We start from the raw sequence: 25716 nt of genomic DNA, 5'->3' as shown, positions 1-25716 counted from the left end.
CCCAACACCCTAGGAGGTCAAGGGTCATTTGTTGTTATGCAAGTCCTAACCCCGTGTCAAACGGTGTTTTGGCTCCTGCAGCAAGTGATTTCTCATTGCCCGATTAGCTCAGTCCTGAAGACATAGCATACCCTCACTGTGTGGCACACTTAGACAGACACTGGATCCACAGCTTCAAAGACCGACTCACGCAGGCTTTACTACTGTATGCACTCAGAGATTCATTCACACTTATTCTTCCATACACACACACACACACACACAGTCACACAGAGCAGAGCCCACAGGGAAAAGCCCATCTCTCGTCACTTTGCTCATGTCGCCTAATTACCGGCCCGCTGACGAACAGTAATTACCCACGCCGCCATGCCACCACGAGGTTTAACCAAAGTGACAAAGTCATTAGTCTCACACTTCAGGCCACCCGTAAAGAGCTTTTCCTCATTGCACCTCCTCCCCCAGCACCCTTTTTTTTTCCAAACTGCCTTTTGCATAAAATATTTATTTCTTCTCTCTATTTCTGTCCACAGTTTGATGGTGACAACATGTACATGAATGACAATAACCAAGAGTTTCGGTCGCCAAACCAGGTAAGGCAGCCTGCATTTTCTCCCCTGAAAAACCCCACTGACTTACCCAGATAGATTTCTGAGTAAACTGTCACATTATTAGCTTCAGTATTTCAGGTGTCAGCACTTTACTAGAATAGTTTATAGAATCATATGTCATGGGAAGAATTGGAAAATATTGAATGTGTACATTTGCGAGTGCTCATTAATTGGAGATGGTGTTGGTTGTAAATGGAGATAGTGCCAGATAAAACTGGTAAATGTGACAGTTACAGTCATTATTAACTGTTGTAGGTATGACATGTGAAATTACATCACATTCACATTAACCTCTGTTGGGAACTGAAATTAGCATGAATATGCATGTAAACTGGACTGGATGTTTGACATAATCTAATTTCTTCTTTAACTGTGAAATTAGCTCCTGTATGAATATTTGAATTATAACATATGTTTAAATACCATCCATCAATATGTGGTAAAGTTTGCCTAATTTCCCTATATTAGGAAAAATGTGAGGAGCTACAGAGGGAATTATCCATCAACTGCCAAGTAACTGAGATGAATTACTGAAGGCTAATCTCTCCATTCAATGTACTTTTAAACTTTAAAACTTTATCGATCGAATAATCCCTACAAATGGCTCAGCTGGTGGTCTGCAACTGTAAGGCAAAAAATTCACATAACTGAAAATGTGCTTTCACTACCAGATCCATCATGGTTGCCTGGGTTCCACCACTCAGGCTTCTGAGGCTGTTTTTGTTACTGCCTAGCCCTACATGGGTTAGACATGCAGGGCTAGACATGCAGGACTGGCGGGAAAAGATCTTTAGCCACACTAGCAGGCAAGGCTCTAAGGATGGCAATGTCATTCTGTCAGTCTGTATTTGGGTCTGTTTATCTGACAGTCCTCCACCTTGGTTGAGACTGAAATATCTCAACAGATTTTAGATGGATTGCCTTGACATTGACATTCATGGTTCCCAGAGGATGAAGCCTACAGTCTTTGGTGATCCCCTGACTTTTTTTCAACATCAGGTCAAAAATTGTCCTGTACTTTGGTTTATGAATATCAACTTTATTTATACTTGTTGACAGGGAACATGGTAAACATTGTACATGCCAGACATCAGCAGGTTAGCATGGTGACCTTTGTATTTAGCTGAGTATTTAGCACCACTGTCCCTAAGTACAGCCTCACAAAGCCACTGGCATGCCTGTAGAGTCTTAGTCTTGTTTTTTTTAATGTATCACTTTCACAAATCCACAGATTAAGTCAGTATGTTAGGGTCAGTTTTTAAACAGCTGTCTTTTGCCACACAGCTTCTAATCCACTTTTGCCCACCAAGATGGAGCTTGTATGGCCAGATGAATGTATGTTTCACCGGGTGTCTGAAACATATAAGATAATGGGCAGACGGTCAGTTTGTCACACTACTGGATATTTTAAGTTTCATGTAAAGGCAAACTTTGGAAAATAACATGGCCATTGCACATAAAGCAAAATATTACCCTATCAGTGATTGGTATGGGTAGTCTTGAATCCCTTTTCACAGCACCACTCTTAAAAAAAAAAAAAAATGAAATGTGACTCTTTCTCACTAAGTCGGGAAAGAACATTTAATTCCTCATAAGCCACAGTATCCCTTTAACCTCCACAAAACACGTGCCGTTTGATAGATGATTTTCATCCAAAGCACATTAACATAACATATATCTTTAAAATCAGAGGGATTAAACCATCCACCCTAACAGTGTTAGTGCCATGTCAGTCCACTGTGCTAAACAGGTCGCTCACAGCTAAACTAGTAGCAACATTTCACTGTTCCAGGTTCATTGAAGCACTGGTCTCAGTCTGCAGCGGTGTGGTCCCAGTCACACAGTCAGTGAGTTAGACAGGCGCACTGCTGAGCGCTCCCAGCTGGTACATGGGAACACATGGCCGGACATATGGCAGAAATTGGAGCTCCAGGATTTGTCGATCCAGCAGCAAGGCCTTCATGTTCTGACAAAACACGCAGAGGTGGAGGCTCTCGTCAATTAGCGCCTCGCCAAGTTCTGTCAGAGAGTCACAGGGCAAAGCCAGAAGGCTGAAGATGCCGAGGCACACGCGTACACACACTCAAACACACACACACATACTGTATGTTGTAATAGGAAGTGACGCATTTTCTGACACAAAGTTATTCATAAGTTATAAGCACATGTGCGAATAGACGTCTTTGTTTCATTCACATACAAACTACGCATAAACACACAAACATATGTTCATACTGACACATTGACATAATGCATTCCCTAGTTCATAACCTTCATCATAACCATTCCAACTACCAAACTGCAATCCTAACATTTCCAGAAACAGTTTTCTGGTCATCAGTCTGGATTATCCACAGACCTTGCTACTGGACCTACCTGCCATGAAAGAGGGGGTTTTTGTAATTTGTCTGAACTGACCCTTCAAAATAAACCTAACTGTAATGTTAATCCTAAAACTATGTCTTAACTCTCAAACAGCCCTTTGAAGATGTGAGGTCCAGCCAAAATGTCGTCACTTTCCAAGAATGTGCTTACTTTCAGGGTGTAAAATTTAAATTGGCCCTTGCAAAGATTGATGAACAAGAACATATGTGCACATAAATACACACACAGAGATGTATACACTCATAAACCCATACACACACACACACACACACACACACACATACATTCTCTCATAAACCCACACAACTACACACTGTCATCCTATAGCCAAAAGGTTTTCTTTCCTTTGATGTTGGGATTGAGTGACTATAATGAGGGGTCGAGAGGGAGCTCTAGCAGCTTATTGTCTACTTATAGCACACATCACAGACTATGAGGTCCATCGTTGTTAGCCACATTTCCCAGTCTGCCCTAATTATGTCACTTTGCATGCAAACATGGATGTGTGCTAATTGGGATAAGTGTACAGCCTTGTAGTTTCTCTGCTGCACTGGTCATGTGTCAATCATCAACACCCACTTCAGGTTTGCAGTGTTGTGTCAACAAATACCTTCTTAGTGGATAAGGCAATTTGGGCTTTTCAAAACATGTCAGTTGCAGTTGATGCTCTGTCAGTGCCGTCAAATAGAGGCTTACACACCAGTTGTGAATAGCCCTCTGAACACAGGGTTCACTGTTTGGCTTCCGATCCTTTAATACAGTAGATTTAATTTGAAATTTGAAAGAGGGAGCTTCTTCGTCCTTAAGATGAAGGTTGCATAAAGTGTTAAGCACAAGTTTCAATCTTATATATGTTTTCAAAATTTGAATTATTGAAATATAAACCATGAAACACCCAAATGATAACTAGAGCTGAAAAAATGTTGATTGATCAGCTGATTAAAATCTGTTTTTTTTAAAAAAAAAAAAAAAAAAAAAGACTATTTTGATGATTGATTAATCTCTCTGGCTCCAACATTTGTCTTTTTTGCATAAATGAATATCTTTGGTTTTGGACTGTTGGTCCGAAAGAACAACCAATCAAAAGATGTGAGATTGGGCTGTGTATGACGAATAAGCGACCTGTACGCACTGATCTTGAAATTTTGGCACTACCTTCTCCTAAATTTAAATTAATTGGTAAAAGGGTCTGAGGAGGTTAACCTATAAATACCTTCAAAGCCACCACATCCAAGGAATGTCTGCATTTTCTCTGTACATCTTACAAAAGTGATAACTCTGACTGCTTGAGGTGCATGTGAGTCAGTCATTCCTTAATTGGTGTTTAATTGTATGAATTAGCAGTGCAGTGGTTTGTTACATATGGCTTGCTTTTGAAGTTCCTTGTACATTAAATCAGACAAATTAGAGGTTCAAATATGGAATCATTTTCTGCATCAATTTGAAATGGTGATTTTACTGTTTAATGAATATGCTGCACATGTGCTTACATTCTAGAGTGTATATATATCATTTTTTGAATGTGTTTCTCATTTTTATCCCAGCATTCCCCCGCTGTGTTTATTAAAACAACATGCTAAGATGCAAGGCAGTAATATTTTTACTATTTCCCTTCTGTTTATTCTGTGTGAATAGACTTTTATTCTGTGGTTCTGAGGAAAATGCTCAAAGAGAAGGAAAAAGACAGAAGGGAGCCTTAATGCAAGTTTTAACAGTGCATTAATATGCCCACCCAAGCCTTTACATGATGTGTGCCTGTTAAAAAGGTGCATGCAGCCAGAACAGAGACTCCTTTGTTTGCATGTCTGGGGTCTTCCACAGCATACGCACTGAGGTAGCAGTTTGACACTGCCAGGAGATTGCATTACACATAACATCTCCGAGCTTTTAAAAAGAGAAAACCGCTAATCAGAAACAGCTTTAGAGGGGCCGTTTACTGTATGCTTGGACACAATCTGTCCATTCAAACAAGATGTTTTCATGGCTTTGAATATTGTATGGTTTCTGTACAAGATATGCATACGAGCTGCACATATGGAGCTCCCAGACGTTTTGATGATATTGATGTTTTTCATTTGTTTCATCTGTTGAGGTTTCAGCCTATACGCACAAGTGTGGGTGGGTTATTTTGTTGATCAGCGTTGTTTATATTCACCCACACACAAAGAGACTGAGGGGATAGTTTGTTGAATTAAAGATTATTAAACATCTCTATTATCCTGATTGACTGAGAACGTTCTCTCAGCAACACAGAGTTTTAAATCACACACATAAAGCCTCTCTCAGGACACTCAAAATGCTGCCCATTTTTCTACAATTCAAATACATGCATGTCCAATGTTGTGCTCAATAACTGCTGATTCCACAAATGTAAAAAAACAGGGACATCATCTTTCTGTGTTGTTGCAATTCAACTTGCAATTCAGTTTAAAGCAACCATTACTGCAGCTTCTGTGCTGACTGAAACTCACTTGAACATGATTTCAGACCGAATAATAAAGTGAAAATGGCAGTTGAGTCTGATTAACAGGCTATCACTCACATGCATGCCAAATAATGCTGACTGCGGTGTGTATTTTTTTACAGCACTGTGATAGTTGCGTGAGAATGATCACAGCCAAAACCAAAATGGCTGCCTTCAACCACGCCCACACATATTCTAATTTTGTATAATGGACAAAAATGTTCTACATTTGGATTCATATCAGGCCCGAACTGTTTGAGTGATTGTGCAGACTTGAACCTCAATGTATATTTTGGCTGGCTACTCCTCACCCTATAATCAGTCTATATGGAAGCATGACCATGTGTGTACATGTGTATGCGATAGATTAAGGAAAATTCAAGACAAAAATGGGGAGATTTAGAGCAATGGCTGGTTAGAGATGGAGTTTTAAAGAGAAAACAAGCCAGTGGCAGGAAGAGGGAAAGTCATTCTATGCGTCTCTTCCTCTCTCTTGTGCTGTACTTGTTGCAATGTGTTCCTGTGCAGGAGGGGAAGCTCAGAGGCCACTGGTCTTCGAAGAAGCAGCAAGTTTCAGCCTGTTTGTGCTGCTGTGTTTTGTGCTTCCAGGTGTCTTGCTGAGCCGTGTGTCTCTATCGATTTGGCCGGCTGCAAGAGAACAGTGGCTGATGGTTGAGATTAGAATAGAAACCTCACTTGTTGGATACAGACTCTCTCTCTCTCTTCATTTTTCCATTCCATTCTGTCTGTTTATTTTTGTGTATTTCTTAACTTTGACACTCTCTCATTCTCTGTGTTTCTCCTTCTTTCTCTGTTATTTCACTCGCCTTCATCCAAGCAACTCCTTTCTCCTGAAAACATATGGCTCTCACACACATCAGCTTAACTTCATACACATCCCTCATCACTCTTAATTCATGTTCACCTTTAATGGCATTTAAGTATATAGACATATATAAAAAGTAATAATGCATAGCACATCAAAGGAAATAACTACACCTTAATTTTTTAGAAGTGAAGTTCGTTGAACAACCTCTAAATTATATAGGTTTTAATTCCATGTTCACTTTTATTCTAGTGAAGCAGTTTCAAGTCTGATCCCTTATACACCACACCGTCTATTTATTGCAGCAGCTACAGTCACATCAGGTAACGTCTGTGGCTGAAGTGCCTTAAAAAACACAGAGTATATGGGGCGTGGTTGATGCTAACTGTGCTGGCTGTTGAAGAAAAATGACTAATTCTGTTACAAGCAGTTGACATGATGATGTTTTGTCCACCAACCATTAATAAAAATCCAGATGTTGTTTTGCTGGTATGACCAGCCCCCCTCCCTCTCTCCCTCTCTCTCTTTCTCTCTCTCTCTCACTCTCTCCCCCTCTCTCTCTCTCTCTGAGTCAGAGACACCTCAGTACACCCTGGCACCGCACACCCAATGTGGGCGATGCTGATGTGAAAAGGCACCGTTACTTAATAGTGACTCACAGCGTACCATTATACCCCCACCACCACAACTGCAACACTCTTCTCACTTCACAACACCCCCCCACCCCCACCCCTTATGCTTCAGTGAATGTGTTTGTCTTTCTATCCTCCATCGTTGCATCCTTACCCTGCAAGAAAAAGTTAGGGGGACATTTGAGACAAAGGATGAAAAATGAAAATTGAGGGTCTGAAAACGCCAACACATCTCACTCCCTCTTTGAGGCTGCACAGAGCTGCCGGCAAGGTCGCGAGAATGAAGTAGAGATACATACTGTACGGCGTGTATTTAATTTTCAAGAGAGCATACAATTTCAGCATCATGAATTCAGGCTGGAAACAGTTTTTTTTTCAGCTCTAAACCAGCACTGGGATGTCGATATTTGAAAACAATGCTGGAGGAACATCAGAGGAACATCCGCTCAACATCCACGCCCATGCTAGGAGGGATGGTAAGTTACAGTTGTAACCAGGGATCGGTAGTTCTTTATGTAGGTCAGTCCATGTCAGCCAATAAGTCCAATTACCATCAGCCTCTGAGACAGAACAAGCACTGACCTCTGCTTTGCTTTCAAATGGATGGAAGTCCTTACTCTACCACAGGGTAAGGATTTTATAAAAATTATATAAAAGATTTACCGAGAATAGAGAAATATTGGTGAGTCCAGAGTAAACAGCAGGATGAAAAAATACTGGAGAGAAATGTTCAAAGAAAGGCATCCATGGTGATGTGAGAAGTCATTGTTTCCCTTGTTCGAAGACTATGAACAGATTCATCTTTCTGTTGATATGTGAAGCTTTTAAGAACATCAAACGGCCCACTGTCCCACTCTTTTTGGCATACTCCCTTGGTCCCTCCTCAAATACACATACCCCGCAGAAAAGTAGCACTCCCCCCCAAAAAAAACAGCAACTTATCGGCAGCGAGAGTGCACTCAGTGATTCATACACTCTTTTAAGAGAACTTGAAACCTTAGCTCTATTTCGGTCCCAGCTTCTCTCTGTGCACGCTGCACGATGGAGCAGAGGGATTTAGTGGGACTAAGTAGTTTGATATTTCTATTGGTTTTCCGTGTGTATTTTCACTCCCTCTTTCCCTCTCTCCAAGTGATCTTTCTCATCATATGGAGACCAAGGTCATGGCTGATTGAAATATAATAGAAGTGTAGACATCTGGCCTAATACTGTGGGAAGTTAAATCTATTTTAATGGCCCCTGCCGCAGTGGATTCTCTCTGATGCACTCTTGCGCTTCACTGACAGTAAATCACAATGTTCTCTTATTACCCTGACTGGAATGAGGGCATAGAGAAAGAACAATGAGGGATCCACATCATTTGTTTTCACCCCTCCCTTGCTTTTTCCTCTCCTCTCTGCTCCTCCTCTCCTCCCCTCTCCACTCCGTTTGCGACTCATAAAGCAAGGGGCTTAAAGAGAGTGACATCATGAAAATAAAAATAAAGGGGATTATGGGCGAGCTATTGTGCCATATGTGATTACTGGGGCTTCCATGTTCCCTTGGGGGGGATGAGTGACTACGAGACAACATATTTTATTTATTTATACGATTCTCTCTAATGAATAAGAATAGGAAATGTGGCTGAGACCACAGTATTGCACCCTTGTCAAAAAAAAAAATACAGCCTTTGGCCGAAGCATTAAAGAATTTTCTGTTTCTCTCTGTTTTGGTTCAAAGGGCAGAGATATTTTTTCACCCTTCATCTTTGATCCATAACTGTGATTTTTTTTTTTTTTAAATTGAACTGACATAAATGTTTGGCACCTGGCTCTTTTTCACACCTTTTCAAAGTACTTCCTTTGCAGCCCTGTTTTTGGAGTTCAGGCGCAATCCACCGCAGGTCCACCCACATCTGCAATGGAGAGTCAGGTTCTTTTTACCCACCTAAATGAGATCCATTTTGATGTGACATTTGAGAGAATTACCAGTGCATGGGGGAGCAGGAAAGAGGTTAGCTCACTCCTCTGCTATTGGTCGAAGCCCACCACAGCCCACCTGTCCTTTAGTGACGGACGCTACCTATGACCCTGAGCTACTATCAGACCACTACCCCTCCCTTCCTTGCACACTTCACTTATCCCAGTTCTGTCTTGCTGTCAGTCAGACCGGTGGGTCTGCTTTTCCATTCTTTTTCCATTGTACTACACCGTCTGCTTCTCTTGATACATCACCCAAATGGAGTTCCTTGTCGTTTCAAAGCCAGGTCAGATAGCCTTTGTGGACCCCGCAGACTGTCGCTGTAATGGTATCAGCGATGCTCAACAGCCTCAAGTGATGAGTTTGATTTCTGCCCTTTCTCTGCTCTGCAAGGTTGATCTTTGAAGGTGAATTTTGAAATTCCCCATAAGATGTTTTAAAGATTTACTGTTGCCATCCATCTATCTGGAATACACAGAGTGGACGCAAAGACCTTTATGTATGCATGGCCAGCTGTTGTTTGTCGCCAAAACTGTGCTGCCTTGTCATTTTTTTCACAAAGTAACATATGGCTAGATGACTTTTCATAGGACATTGTATACTCGTTCAAAGTTATGTGGTTTTATGACACAAAAGTGATTTTTTTTCTGATTAGTTATTTTTAAAACCTTATCTGTGTTTTGTGAGAAACACTTTGAGTGTGTCAGTCACTGAAGCTGTAATAACAAAGTCCATCAAAGACAGACAGCTCTTGTCTTTGGACAATTTGCCCCTCATCAGCCATGACAGACTCTCTGGTGTACTGTGCAATATTTTCATTCTCCTCCCTTTGACGAACACATCATTGTTCCCAGATGAGCTGTCTTCCACTAAACACCTCATAGGCCATGAATGACTCCATCACCAAGCTAATGACTTCATCTCATCTTCCCAGCCATTTGTGGCAAGAAAACTTTTAGCTGAACAGATTAATTTGTTTCCATTTAAGATAAATTAATTACTTAAGATAACTTGACATGGTGGAGCTGTGTTTGGTAGCAGAGACTTGTCAGCTTACAAGCTTGACAAGGTGAAATTTCAGTTGTTTGCTTTGCCTGGCTAATAATGGCTACAGCATGAACTCCAGTCATTTGTGAATTTAATTTGCTCTGAGGATGAAAACATGTATGCACTTTGTCGAAAAACAGTTTCAAAACAGGAAAAGATTTCTGTACCTAAACAATATACTATATATACTTTGCTATACCTTACTTTCCTGAAAAAAAAAAAAATCTTATTCACAGAGTGACCTTAATTAATTATAAATGTTTTCTCATAGAGTATCTAACTGCCCTCTCTGGTTGAAACTTCTGACTCTGTTGCACCGCTGGGTGGGTCTTGGTCAGAAGTGTGCCATGTTGCACCTGTAGCGCACCCAGTATGTACAGACACACCTTGGCATACGCCTCTAGTGTACATCAAGGTAAGAAGTTAAACAGTGGTGGAGGTCAGAAAAAGCAGGACTTTAAGCTGTTGTTGCCTTCTCTAGTAAACTACAGTAACTGAACAAGTAAAGTAAATGAAGAATCCTACCAAGCGTTGATGCCAACTTTGCATATTTGACAGTTTTTGCAAACTCAAAACAAACACAATGCAGGTAGCTCTCAAAAAATAGGTGAAAATGGCATGTCTATATGCTGCTCAATGTCACATATGACTGATGATCGTCACTGATGATCGTCACTTTACAAGGTCCCTCCAAACATGATCTTCATTTTGCAGCTCATGTTCATGTTTTGAAATATTCTGAGTCTGTAGCTGGGTACATGCAGCTAGTTACCATTCTGGGCAGCTACTGTATAACAGAGTGAATATCTGTAGATTCATTGAGCCTTAAACATGTGAACAGTTTTAAAATTCAGCAGTGCAATGTGAATAATTGTATCAAAAGTTCAAGGCAAGCAGTAAATATTGAACAATATGCTTGAATTTTGTCTCAAAACTAGTTTTTATGTATGTTTTTGTTTTAAGATCTTAGTGTAGAACATCAGAAGTTACGCATGCTTTAACAGTCAGGATTTTCCATAGATGAAAAAAAAAATAAAAAATTCAGCACTGTTCCCATGGGGTGAATCATCTCCCTCTTATTTTCAAAGAACCAGGAGCTGCTTTGTGTATGATGATGATAGTCAATATACCTCAGAGCAACATCTCACATCTATAAGCAATGTTAAAGATTGTGAGCAATATGGTGTTTTGATGTCACATCACATCTGATGTACAAAAGAGACTTGGCGTTAAAGTGTTTAAGTTAAAGACAGGAAATTAGTAAAGAATTGCTATGTAGATAGAAGGGCCAAAGTGTTGTCCTTGTCCAGGAAAATGACAGATTTGCTTGAATTTCACCTTTAGAGGGAGGGGGGGGGTGAAGGTTAAAGCAGAAGAAGGCTGAATCAACATTTGGCGTTTCTTTCTGACCCCTCTCTCTTTCATCCACTCTCCTCCATGTCTGTGAAAGACAGAATATTTATGAATTATTTATCTATGTTTGAAAATATTAAACTTGTGATGTCCTTGTCCTGTGTCTTATCTCCAAGGGCATCATAAGAAGCTGTATAGAAAAAAAAAGAAGAAGATTCACAAAAGCGATGCAGTAAAATAGCCTCTGACAGCATTTAAATCTTGGTACATGCATGTGACAACAGTTATGTTTCATCTTGGGGAGAGGAAGTGTCCAAAATGCATCATGTGTTCTACAGTATCGCTGGATCAATGCTAAATTGTTTACGTCCCACAAAAACCTTCATTGACGCTATAGAGATATATCAGTGTTGTTAAAATAGTCTTACTATTCAGCACTAACATGGCATCTAACACATGACTGAGCTAGAGAAGTAGGAAACTTTTTTTTTCCATGAGGACTTGATAAGAAGTGCACATGAGCATTTTTATTCTAAAACGTGATCCAAGGTCAGATGAATGCCAAAATGAAAATTAGGTAAATTTCTTTCCTCATAGTGTATTAATCGCTGAATTACATTTTATGTCTCTGGCCCTAATATCCTCTTTTTTTCTTTTTTCACCCTGTCTTTAATTACTTATTCTTGTCAAACAAACCTCTCCCTTGCTTTCATTTCCTTTTTATTGTGATCAGAAAGGGTTGTACCATATATACACATGAAGAGTTTCCAGAGTCCTCCACCTAGTCCTGCAACCTGTGTTAATGTTTCACTGACAAAAACCAATACTGACCCTGTGAATAACAACATTGGTTTCTGACTGCAACCTCACCCTAACTTTGATCTTAAGTAGATTTGCACCAAAATCTAACCAAATTCTTACCATAACAGTGGAGTATGAGAAGGGGGCATCAGCACAGAAAACATTCCCATGTAAACAAAGCGCTACTGATTTTAATCTCATAATAGTTTCTGGTCTAATCTTGCATTCCCAAGGCTGGGAAATGCTGCAGTAAAGAGACAGTGTCATGGCCGCTTATGCTAAGGCTAGTCTGCTTTTTATTCTTAGCATTTAGCTACTCTCCTGTTTAGCGTCTTTCGGTGAGCAGCAGATCACTAATAAAGGAAAATACACCGTTAATCAGTCTGAGTATCAACACTCAGACAAGATGCCATACTCTATATAGCCAGGGATAGATGCACAAATTAAGCAAGATTCTCATTAAATTAAATCTGCAGCATATGCTTGTTAACAATAATAACAAATGACAACAGAAATAAATGTTAGACAACGAAGAGAGAAACATTTGCAAAAACCTTTACCATGGGAAAAGGGATTGTCAGTGATAATATTTCTGAGCAAGCACCGAGCGAGGAGAGTGAGTGTTTTGGGAAAAGAAAATAGCACATCACCCCCTGATAGTAAACATACTCCCTTTTGTTATTATTATTCTCTCTCTAATGATAGTGCACATTATGAGACTTTTATCCTATCTTCAAGCACCAGTTCTGCTAGTAGGGACATTGTAGCTGTTCCTCAACGTTTCTTGCCATTTGTTTGCTAAAAGTATTTGTTTGCAAGATGAATTGCTGCACTGGCAGGCAAGATGACAGCCTACACGAAGATGATATTGAATTGATTTCTGAAATGTTGCAGAACGGGCCGGTTGATGTGTACCACGAGACATGAATAATAAAAATTCTATTAAAAAGCTCTTGAATGGCTGACACTGGAATATTATTTGTGATGATTAATTTTCTTCAGTCATTATAAAGGGGAGTTGGCATCAGATTGCCTCTGACAAAATTGCTTTTCATTCCCTGGTGAATACCCTCAGTGTGCTTTTTGAGAGCACAAAACCATATTTCTCTTCGTGATATTATGTCAAGATAGGCACTGGAAAAGACAACCACAGGCTCTGCTCATGTATCACCTTATTAGTGCCATAAAACCTGCGTTGTTTTACCTAGTGCTGGTCATTTGAACACACTGGATGCGTTTCTTAATGAGGAATGTGAGGTTTGTTTAGTCCAGTTTTTCTATTTCTAAAAATGTGATTGGCATTACAGTAATGGGATTATAAAATAGTCTGTCAATGGTGTTTTTCCTTGTAATGAATTTGATTAACTGTATTTTATAGGTGCGCAGGCTGACAGTTTGTTGCTTTAAAGATGTCAAGATTTCTGAAGCAAATTACTCTGTACAGCAGCTGTCGTCGTCTAACTCTAATTAATTTGCTGTGTACGTTTGTGTTGAATGAATTCTTTACACTTTTGTAAGCGCAGCAATTTGCATTTCTAATTATTTTTATTTCCAGCAAAACAGCCTGAATTGACTGCTGCAGCTCAGTGTCTGCTGCACCCGCGAGTGTGAACAAAAAAACATCAACAGGTGCATTTAAAAGCCAATTATGAAGCGTTTTAATTACTCTGGAAACATCCTTTGTTAGATGTTCCTCTCCTAGATTGTTACTGAAGTCAGTTTGCCATGAAAATGGACCAGTCTTTCTTTTTCAAGGGTTGAAACCAGCCTTGCTTTTTGTTTATGCTGCAAATAATTGTGGCAGTATTCTGAGATGCAGGTACAAAGTTTTTGTGTTGTCATGTCGCATTCATGTGCTTCCTTCCATGTTTCAAAGATATGCAAATTACTCTATAGGTGGGTTATAGACAGCCATACGTATGAATACAAGTCTATCATTAACCCATCACGGTGTTTTTCTTTGGGTAAATGAGTAATGGATTTCTGTCTTTTCTCTGCCTTTCCAGAGCTACTCTAGTCAGGGCAGAGGCAGCAGTGGTGGCGGCGGGGGAGGAGCGGGGGACGAAGACTATGAGATTCCACCCATCACACCCCCGAACCACGCCGACCCGTCTCTGCTGCACCTCATGGAGCACGAGTCGGGTTACCCTTTCCATTCCCTGCCTCACAACGGCCTGCTCAACACCTACTCCTACCCCGAGCTGCCCGCCCTTATGATGTCCAACATGCTGGGTCAGGATACCCACCTCCTCTCGGGGCCTATGCACTCAGTGAGTACACCTTTTTCTTTTTTTTTTTGTCCATCCCTATCTTGCTGCAGCCCTTTGTGATTGCACGAGTCAAGCACTGTGGTAGGCAATTAGTCTTTGCAGTCAGAGGCCTGGTAGTGAACCAACAAGTCAGTGATAGAGAACATTTTCTCTGAAGGTTTTGCAGGTTTGTGTCATGGAAGAGTTCAGTCAAAATGTTTCCAAAAATGATTAATCTTATGATACTGAATTAGGGCTATAAACTCATATCAACAGCAATGAAACAGTAAAACAACCAGTTCTTTTGTCTGCCACTCTCAATATTCTCAGATATTTTTTTCATAATGTCCAAGAGTTCCTCTATTACAGTGATAATTAGCTCGGTTAGAGGCCAAGGAGGCTGAGATAGTGAAGTCTAAGCAAGGCCAGAGTCTATACATGCAACATTTATAAATACAGAGAGCTTCTGCCTCCTTAACACTCAGACCTTTGCAGCAGAGCTCCTTTAATATCTATTCAGCTGCTCAACTCAAAGATTTCATTGCCTCAAAGTGAGCCAAGAAAGGCAGCAAGAAACTTAGTGCTGCACATTTTCATTCGTTATGATCGGCAAAGCAAAAAAGGAACGGGGAGAGGGATGAAGAGGGAAAGGGTTTTGAATAGAAAATCTTGACGGGGAGGGGGGGATATCCCTTGTCAGCGACTTTTTTCTTTTCAGAAGGATTCTGAGGACCCCCACTTGCCCCTCCAGTAAAGGGACTTTTTCTTGTGTTAAACATGCTTCAGACTGAACATGTAAACACCCCTGGCGAACACATTCAAATGCTTTAATCATAGGATCGAACAAGATGAATTATAGATGGGCTGTGTGGTGAATTATTCAACGTTATATACTTTCATCTGACATAAATATTACTTTTTTCTCTCTGCCCTCCATCATGAATATTTATGCTTTAATGTGAGCATCCGTGGCATTTATCCTCCGTTAATCAGGTCTTATGTGATTTTCAGAATCAAACTGCATAAGTTGCAGGCTCCATTTTTTTTTCCGTGGGTGGTAGCTAAGGCCTCCATTAAAGCCAGTCTTCAGGATTAGGTCACAATCCACTGGCTACTGTGCTGAATATGCTTGGTGCAGGAGAAAGATGCTGTGGAGTGGAACATTTACTGTCGATCTGCTTTTTAGTGTTGATGGCTGATTTGACAAAATCTATATTATCATTTGGATAAGTTGATTTTAGTATATGGCAACGTGTGTAGGCAGTATTTATGTATATGTTTATACATGCATTTGTGTGATGTCCATACAGGGGTATATTTAACAAAGCAGCTCTTTTTGGCCAATAACATTTTAGAAGGAAACAGTGAGGGAGTGCCTGCCTCTTAAACAGCTTTTGTTTCACCTTTGCAATTATTTATTTTCAAATAGCCCTTCAGGGTAATGTTCCATTTTCTTATTTCACACCCCCTTTTCTCATAAATGAACCGTCATTGCAATAAATCACCGTAAAAACAGAGACTTGCACACACTGTGAAAGGTCCAGAGATTTATGTAACACATTCATGTTTCCCACTTCCACATTTTAGTACTACTCTAGCAGAGCCTGGCTAATAATAGCCGCTATTAATATTTCTTGTTGCCTAGCAACCCCAGCAAGTAATAGCTTACTCTGGAAAAATAGATGACCGATAAGGAAGGAGGGGGGGAGTTGGGGGGGGGGGGGGATTCAATTCATTTATTATCTCCTGGGACAAGAGGAGCTTATTTCTGAGGCTGAGGAATAGGAAAGTAGGCTGTATATTGAGAAATATTTTAAAGCAATTGAAGATGACGTTATTTTCATTTTGGTTCCATTAGGGATGTTTCATTTGATGTTTCCCCAACAAAGTCAATTAACCTTAATTTCATACTGATAAAGGTATAATAAGGAAGATTGAATTTATGTCTGCTGAATGCTTAAAGAATAGCGAGGATGGAAACAGGCTCTTAGTGTAACTGGGGTCAGAAATGAGGAGACAAGCCTTTACCTTTGTTGTATTATATTGACAAAACCCTTACAGTAAACCTACAAAATTGGAGGAGATGGCTGAAAAACCAAAACACTAATCGTTCACCAGTCTTCCTTCATCGCCGCCGAAGAAGCAAATAAAAAGTCGACAGCGTTACCTTAAGGATACACTTCTCTTGAATAAAAGCTATCCTTCAGTACACATATAAACCTCCTACAAGTACAAGCTCAGCTGGAGCAACAGATACGCGTCATCTCAAGGGATGTTGTTGCTGGTTTTTGTACAACATTTAGCCTAAGGCTAAAGCTCTGTAAACTTCTCCCTGCTTTGGGATTCTCTTTTTCAGTGCACATCGATCCTACGGCAAACACAGTTAAATCATTACAGGATTTAGAGCAGTGCATTGACCATCATCATGATGCTGCATAGGCACATAATTTTGTATCGGTTCATCCTTGTGGCTTTAAAGCCTGTCATTTCTGTTAATTTAGACTTGACTATATAATAATATGATAATATTGCAATTGCTGAACTGCAGAACGGCAAGAGATTGATTCTGTCTGACAACCTGCTCTTTTCCATCTAATTATGACTCCACAGGCTGCAGAAAAATATTAGCTGGTAAATCAAAAAGATGGGAAAAGGTGGGAAAAACAGGTGTCAAATATATGCATTGAGTATTAGGCAAATCAAATTTCAGAGCATGATGTACGTTGAGGTTTGTTTTCTCTGTTTTTATTTTTAAATCCAGCATTTTTTTCAGGTGTAGGGTTTGATCCTTTCTGCTGCAGTCACATGTTGTTCTTAATAGTCTTAACTGCTAGTTTTGAACCATTTCTCTGACTTGAAATTGCACCATTACAAGGACCCCAACAAGCAGAAGGATCAACATCAGCCCTAAATGACAGCACTGTCAATCAGAAAAGCTCTTAAATTCTCTTAACTCCTCCCCACAACACTCACCTACTCTGTCAGCTTCTTTGAAATCGAGGCAGAGAGAGCCAAGTTTTGGATGAGTGGATACTGTGAAATGCAACATGCTGTCGTGTGAATGCTCAGCGCTGAGGGAGAATCCCTGTCTCAACCTTAGCTGTCAGCGTTTCTGCCACCCCGGTGCTCAGGGAAGAGATGGCACCCGGGGGTCTCGTGTTCAACAAGACCCCTGATCGTTCAGGTCCGGCTGAGGTACAGCGCAGGGACATGCCAGCAAAGACGATCTCTTTTGAAAAAATAAAGGAGGAGGGACACTCACCAGCAGTCGGTAATGAGGGGTCACAGAGGAGTTTGCGGAACAGCCCCAACACAGAACCTTGAGGGCCACCAGCATGGTTAAATATTGAAACAGAGCACCAGCACTGTCTCATTACTGGTGTAATGAGGTTGGTAAGGCAGGAGGAAAGCCTCTGCTGCCAAAAAAGCAGCTGCCAGTTTTACTAGTTTGTGTCACACATTCAGTCAGATAACTCATGACGGAAATTTTGTTCACTTTTGTTAAACATGGTGATAGATTAATATTATTGTCAGGATGTGTGACATGTATATAACAGGCCATTTTAAATGAATGATACTGACTATCTTTAAGACTGTATTAACACATTTTAAATTAATTTATTGCTGTCATTTCTTTGGGCAGAAGAACTCTACAGACACACTGCCCTGACATTACTTTCTATAGATGTTATTGCCTACCTGCACATGCAGCAATCTGAGCAATTTTGGAATCAATTAAAAAGTTGTGTAGTTGTGTTGGTGGTCACCTGATGGAAATAAATCCATTTATCTCTTTTTAGATCTGTCTCAACCATATCCTGAGTAAAGTCCCTGGGTCACAGGCTGCTAGACTTTTGTTTTTTAGTCAGATCGTTTGCTGAAAACTTCTGTGGCTGTGGTAGTACACAAACAATAATGACCTGAAAAAAAGCTGCAGAGTTCAGTGACAGTTTTCTGTGAGCGACCCCTTTCACATTATACATAGACATTTGATTTGTTGGTAAAATATAAAATATTGGTGGTAGTGGAGCTTTAACTTTGGGAAACAACACTCACCTCGTCCTGACCTGTTATAAAAAGCAAATACAGACATTAGTATATGTCCATGCAGTTGTGCACACTGTATAAGTACAGTGTGTTTGCACTGTGCATGCTCAACCATGGTACAGTATAGTGTTTACTGTACTGTATATGTGTGCCTTTATTTCCAGGATCAGTCTTTGTCAGAGTCACTGATTGCTACAAGATTATGTAAGCTTGACTTAATTTGACTTAGTTTAATCTGCGAAAGGAAATTTATTTTGCATCACTTGGCATTTAGGACATAGACAGCGAGGCAAAAGGCCATAACTATTTTAAAGCAGTGACATAAAAACTATATTGACAGCTGTGGTTATTGACAGAGCAGGGATAGATGGATAGAGGCTCAGTCAAGCCATTAAAAACGGTGAAGTATGACTATCACTGTACACAATTCTTTGTGGTTAAACGTGTTATAGAGAAGAGAAATAGATGCTGGAGCAGAGGGCTGAATATAAAGAACATGTTCACAGTATGCATACAGTACATGCAGTGAAATCCACTCAGTGGCCTACGGCTGCACGTCATGTACTGAATGTTTAAACCTGTAAGATCACCTCTCCCATTTTCCAGGTTCCATCCACTGCCTTGAAATAAACTTTATAAAAAAAAAGAAAGAAAAAAGTGAAAAAAAGTCACTGAAAATTGCAGTTTGATTTGACTTCACATGCTCAGTGCAGCTGGATTACTTGTGTTTTTTAAATTGAAACAGCAATCTTTTTTTTTTTTTTTTCAAAGTGAAGGTTTAAGACATATCTTATATGACCTGCTTGCTCCGCTGCCTTTCACAGGGATAGATATGACATCTTGGTGACGTTCCCAGATAAATCACTTTTTGTAACAGTAGAAATGTTTTCTGTTCTGGCTTTTCATTTCACAAAAAGACAGATGCCCTTCAGTGCTACACTCCACAAGAGGGACGAACAATGTGTCTTGTAGTTGTCAAGAGAAATGACAGCGGGATAATTGGTAGGGCACTCCCGTTCCGTTTAAACTGAAACAAATAGGCTTCCAAAGAGAACTGTGCTATTAAAAAAAAGAAAAAAAAGTAAAGCTTTGTTTTGTGCAGCTTATTATGCAGGCTTCGGAGTGAAGTAATGAAGAGGAGTATTAACGGATTGAGCATTAAAAACAAATGCACATTCATTGCAGTTCATGAATATTCATGGGACTAATTCAAATAACCTTAGGCGACTGTTACGACTAATGAATATTTAAAACAGCTTGGTCACAGAGATTTGAACACTGCATTACAGCTGACTTTCTGAGATCATCATGTACAAGGGTAAACAATTAGAAATGGCAAAAACAGATTTCAGTGGTGATCAAAATACATCTGGAAAACAATATCTCATGTTGTCATATTAGTTACGGGCTATTGGCACTCCAAGGGAGAACGTGATGACATGTGGGAGGACAACAGGGTGAAGAGTTGGCAATAATCGTAGCTATTGCTGAAACGATTAATCAGTTAGTCAATCAACAGAATATTGAACAGACAGTGATTTTAAAAAGCAGTCAGTTATTATGCAAAAAAGCAAAATATTTGCTTGTTACAGCTACTGAAATAAATAAATCAGCTGCTTTTCTCTCTTTTATGTGACTGTAAATTGAATACCACTGGGTAATGAACTCATTGTGATGGGTATTTGTCACTGTTTTCTGACCTTCATTATTCGATTAATTAAAAAAAACAAGTCCACAATTTCTGATAAAATTCAGTAACGTAAATAGTCATTTATTCACTTGTTGTGACCTCAAACCTCCTGAGCTGGCTAAGAAGTGGAAGTGTTAAAGTGCAGGAAAAGGAAAGTAGCTGCATTATAGCAGTCAACAGAGTGGGATTCATCCTCAGACAGACCTGAGGGGTTGACTAAACATGTTTACATTTTGCCACGCTGGTTTTGAAAAAGCCCGGCACGCTTGCACGCTGCCAGCAGGAGAATCCCATACTGCCCACTTAAAAAGGGGGGCCTGGGCTGCCGCCTTTGAGGGATCAGCGTGGTGACTCGTCCTCCTCGCCACCACCGCGACGCTAATTAGGCCCACCACAAAGCCAGCCTGTGGGGATAATGTCCCATTATTAGAGTCATTTGTTTCAATTAACTGCTCTGTGATTCTACAATAGCACTGCGCAGCCCAGCGCAAAGAAACCATTACTCTCGCTCAAGGAACCACTGAGGTTTGGGACGAGAGTGTTTGTTAAGAAGGTTATGGATACCAGCTCCCGCCAGCGGAGGTGCTGCCAGGCTCTGCATTCTGCCCTGTCACCGACGAGCTGTTTCAGCAGAGAGGGGGAAAGCCAACAAGTCCTTATTCATATCTTCTCTATAATTTTAAAGTTTGTTACCGATTTTGTTGTGTCTAAAATGTGTGGATTTTTGAGAACTTGTGACTTGTGGACCACTGAGAACAAAACGTTGTTCTTTTTCCCTCTTACATGCTGAGAGCATTGTGGTTGCCTGAATTACCATTCTGCTACTGTATACTTATGCTGCTCTCATCATTTTTAGACTGCAGTCAGGTTACTTTCTGAGCTTTGTGCACGAGGCTCTCTTGTTCTCTTCAGCTCTTTGGCTAAATTCCTCATCATAAATTTGAGGAGGTTTACTTTCATAACATTGGCAGACAAAGAAAGCAGTTTCATTTGACAGCAATACCCACCCCTCCCCTATCTGGCCATTGTGAAATGACAATTAGTCCAGTGGCTTTAAGGCCACCAGCAGGGGACCCTTGATAATAGCTGTTTGTGCTGTTTGTGTACTTGCATACTGCCTGCTGTTGATCACAGCTGGAGGCTGAAAGAGCCTACTGGTTGCAGGTTGCATAAGGCACGAGTATGAGGGAGATTATGACTGTGATTTGTTGCCTGATGTAAGAGGAATAACATCAAGAAATAATGTTTGGATAAATGGTTTTGATGTCAATTCTTGAGTCCTTGCTTCTTTAAGCAGCAAAAAACAGGTGAATTATGTCCACAAAAATAAACCCATGAACCCTGATCATTTGCATATACTTTTTTATCAGCTACGAGCATCACTGAAAACCACCTCAATGTTTCTGGACACTTAACAGCGGTGGTACAAACACGCTTATCAACTCCAAGCACTCCTAAATACAATATTTCAGAGCACTTTTAGGTCCTTTCAACACTAGATAATGGAAACTTCGATTGATACCAAGAGGTTGCTGCCCTGTGATGCCTCTGTTGCCAGGCTCTCTCATTGGCTTTCTCCCCCTGCTGCACAGATGTTTACAAAGAGACATCACCAGCTCACATTAAAGGGTTCAAGTTGTCCCCTTGGGCTGTTGCTATGGAAATAACCCTGCTATGGTCGCTCATTCATGTATGATTAATTGTTTTTTCCTTTCTGTGCTGTTGCCTCTACAAAGACCTCATCATGGGGACATTTCATCTTAAAAACAAACAACAGAATAGGATGAATATGTCAAAACCTGTTTTATTTGGAACATTGAGTTATTCTCTCTTCCTGCTTTATGGGCATTTTGTGGATGTTCTGTGGTGATAAAAGTCTTAGAAGTTCTACTAGTGTTGTATTAATGTTGATAAAGTCTTGCCTGTGAAGCCATACAATCATAAAGACTGTTTTTTTCTTTCGTTTCCCAGACTTACCTGGGCTGAAGATAAGCATTTTGCCTTTTTCCCCTCCTAAATTGCACTGTGTAGTGCTGAGCTACAGCAACCCACTGGGGCCAATTAGGATGCCAGCAGAGCCAGGAAGTGCATAGCAGATGCTTTTGCCACTATTTATTAAAATCCAATCTGCGGGGGCCCCTCCAACAGCTCGTTAAACTACCGTTAATCTAATTAGCTCTCACTTGCCACTGTTTTCACCACATTACCAAATACAAGGGCCTCGACTTTGCAATTTAGGCTGATTAAGTAGGTCCAGCACTGTTAGGCAAAGCTTGTAGGGAGGAGCTCCTCAGAGCTGTCAGTCATTTTCCAGAGTCGGATAAATCATGCAGCTTAATTCAGCTATGGCTATGGGCTTGAGTTTGAATTAAAATATCTGCAATGGGAATATTGGTTGAAACAGATTCTACATTGCTAACTCAGTACTGCAACCCTGCATTTCTGAAGACACTAAAAAAAATACTCCACATCATAAAGACCTTGTATATTTGTAATGGCATAGTACCAGAACTGGATACAAATTCCATAATGGGCTCTTCATGGATCAGGTCTATACGAGTCCCACTGATGTCCTTTCATGTCTTTTAGATCACGACCATGAATCGGCACTTCCGGTTCATTATTGTTTGGGCTGGGCTGTATTTTTATTTGATGAGTGCTGCTCTCTGAGCGAGTGCCTGGTTCTACTCAGAGATCTGTGCGGCGGCTTTGACATGCAGTCTCGCTCATTGCTTACAGATGGGCAGTCTGACATGGAGCTGTAATAGTTTCCAGATGAGGAGGGCATAGTATATATTTTAAGACATATTTCAACCCATCAAGCTTTCATGGTGGACTAAATGACGGGAATATACAAAGACAAGACTAACACAGTGATTGTGAAGTAATTGACAGGTAGCATAAGATGTGAAGAATTTAGCGGAACTTCTAGCCAAAGTTCACCATCACACATTGTATTATATTCTGTGTAACAGGATGCAAGAAGCTATTTTAACAACCATCTTGTATTTTGGATTCCATTTATGGTAGTAACAAGCAGTCGTACTGTAGGGAAGGCTGAATCGTTTAGATCTCAAACAGCTTTGTTTACATCCTCATCTTGCCTGCCAACATTTTATAAGGCAACAGTCCTGACAGCATTACATACAGGTGCACTTTGAAATGCTAGCTGAAACTGATATCTAAATAATGAGTAAATGCATGTAATGAAAAACAAAATCTAAGCTTACATGATCCCTGTCCCAATTATAATTACTTAACAAAGTCTTGCCTCCTGTTTCTAAAAACCCACTCCAGCCTTGATTCTCTCCTGCTCCAAAATCATCTGATCATATAGTCAAGTAGAAAAGACTGACATCATGTTGTAATGTATTTTAAATATAAAATGATGTCTGGAAAAACTTTGGATCGTATTCATCATTCATCATGCGTTCCTGTACTGCATGCGTCTTTGCAAGCTGCAGCTAACAACTTATTAGATGACTCACTTGACAAACAAGTTTTTACATTTTTAAACCAGCTGACTTTCAGGAGCACAGTTTTTTTCTTAAGGCTGCGAATTACAGCTGGTGGTGAAAATTGCAGAAAAATTATATATGGCATCTTGAAATTACATTATTCTCACTGCTGCTACTCCAACCATGGCCATTTATCTATTTATAAACCCACAAAGGCTTACAGTCTGTAACAGCTGCACTAAGCTCTGCTTCTTTCCAGTATGCAAGTGTGGAGAGGTTTGTGCTTGTACCGTTGAAGATATCTGTTCCATTGTACCACCTGTATTTTTTTTTTTTCAAATACCAATCTCAATTCTCAGTCAGTGTCTTTAAAATATATAGAGATAAGATATACTAAGGAATTTAGCCTATGAATGATGATAATGAACATTATGTGCTATGGCATTTTGAGCTCTTGATCTTTTCACAGTAGGTGTAACTTTTTGAAATTGTTGGATGACACTGATATCTTCATATTAACAATGGTTCACATAACTACTTGTACAGTATGTGAAAGTGGTCGGTTGTAGAGACAAACCCACAGAGTATTAGCAGCCTCCAACCATTATTTTGGTTTTCCGGTCCCCGACTTTACTGTTTTGTTTCACTCTCACTATTCTCATCAATGTTATTTTCATCCACAGCAGGCAGCTAAAAAGGTCTGAAAACCCACTGTACACCTCCTGCTCAGCACCAAACAACAGACAGACAAAGTTAGTTAACTGCTTGTGAACATAAGAGCATTTATTAGCCAGAAAGAGCCAGCCTGAGGATTTGGTGAAGAGCGAAGCTAAAAGGAAGGTGAATACTGCAAACTTAACCTCATCATATGTATATGGACACAACACCAAATGAAACCTGATGTTGCTCCAGAGCTGCTAGATGTATAAATAGGCAACTCTTTCAGTTCCCCGTAATAAAGACAGAGCTGTTACCACAGTGTGTATACCACAGACACTGGTTTTCTCTTTCCATCGTGGGAATTTTTGAGGGCAAAATTCATAAATCTCACACTCTAGGAAATGATTTTTGCTTTATCAAACCCTGAATAAAATCAAACATACGTCATAACCTTTTATGCTTCTTAAAAAGCATATTTTGATACGTTTTTTGCAGACGATGTTCAAGCAGTGCAGCACTGAGAAAACCTATGCTACACGTGGTCTCATCATATAAAAACCTCCAAGTTAAACCTACTTTCATTAGCTTAGATTATTTTACTACCAGTCTTTGATTGATGTTCTTGAACCGCTGTTTTAAAGAGCCTCCTCTCTATCACAGTCAGCTGGTGGATATGTGCTTGTACTTTATCTCATTCTTCAGGCCATTACATGCTCACACAATGTTTTCCTGCAAAAAATAACATGTGAAAATGGGTTTGTCATGTACTCTGTACTGTTGATGCTTACACACTGAAAGCCAGTGCTGGGTGTGTATTTCCCCATTTTACAGCCGCTTGGCTTGAAATCCATTGAACAATGTGTACAGACTTTGGAAGTGGATGGCATTTAGATTTAATGTAGTGCTGTGCTCAGTATCTGCATCATGCTTTGGTGTAATGACCATCACTGTAAAGAGGAAGTGTATCTGTGCATCACCTCTGAGTAGTTCCTGTTTGTTTTTATGGCCTTTTGAAATCGATGCAGCATACAGCACTCTCCACTTTGCTGCTCAGTGTACATGATGATGATGATGATGATGATGATGCATATATTCAGAAGGCTGTGATTGGACAAACACTTTTAGACAGTGTCTTACTATTACCTGGTTTTACTGCCTAATTTTCATGTCTCTTAAACTCAGTCAGTCTCTGCTTCTGTGCCCATCCTTCTTTTTCTTATCAACCCTCTTCTCTCTACATCACTCCACCACCCCTTCTCCTTTTATCTGTTCTCTTTACATCAAGTCTCTCTCTCTCTCTTTTCCTTTGCATGTCACTCTCTCCACTCCACTCTCACCCCCCACCCCACCCCTCTATTTCTCTTTCTCTGCTGTTTTGATAGTGACGCAGTTATCAGGCTGTCAATTCTAATCCTGTCTTGCCAGTGCAGTGCTGTCCATTCAGAATTACAGCTACCCCCTCCTCCCTATCTCTCTCCCTTCACCCACCACCCCTTTCAATCTCTCTCTCTCTCTCCCTCTCTCTCACTCTTTCTCT

At 40.2% G+C, this 25716-nt stretch overlaps 1 protein-coding gene across 4 annotated transcripts in view; it reads left to right on the top strand.

The window, feature by feature from the left end:
• Positions 1–25716, top strand: part of LOC108891706 (thymocyte selection-associated high mobility group box protein TOX) — a 134646-nt gene that overhangs the window by 96205 nt on the left and 12725 nt on the right. For all 4 annotated transcript variants that reach the window (XM_051071166.1, XM_051071167.1, XM_018688980.2 and 1 more), the window contains 2 exons: positions 531–590; positions 14082–14345. In XM_051071166.1, the coding sequence (XP_050927123.1) occupies positions 531–590; positions 14082–14345 (324 nt within the window). The remainder of the gene's footprint in view (positions 1–530; positions 591–14081; positions 14346–25716) is intronic.

The sequence above is a fragment of the Lates calcarifer genome, linkage group LG6 (assembly GCF_001640805.2).
Source record: "Lates calcarifer isolate ASB-BC8 linkage group LG6, TLL_Latcal_v3, whole genome shotgun sequence".
In the NCBI taxonomy this organism is placed as follows: Eukaryota; Metazoa; Chordata; class Actinopteri; family Centropomidae; genus Lates; species Lates calcarifer.
This window is presented reverse-complemented; position numbering and strand designations above follow the sequence as displayed.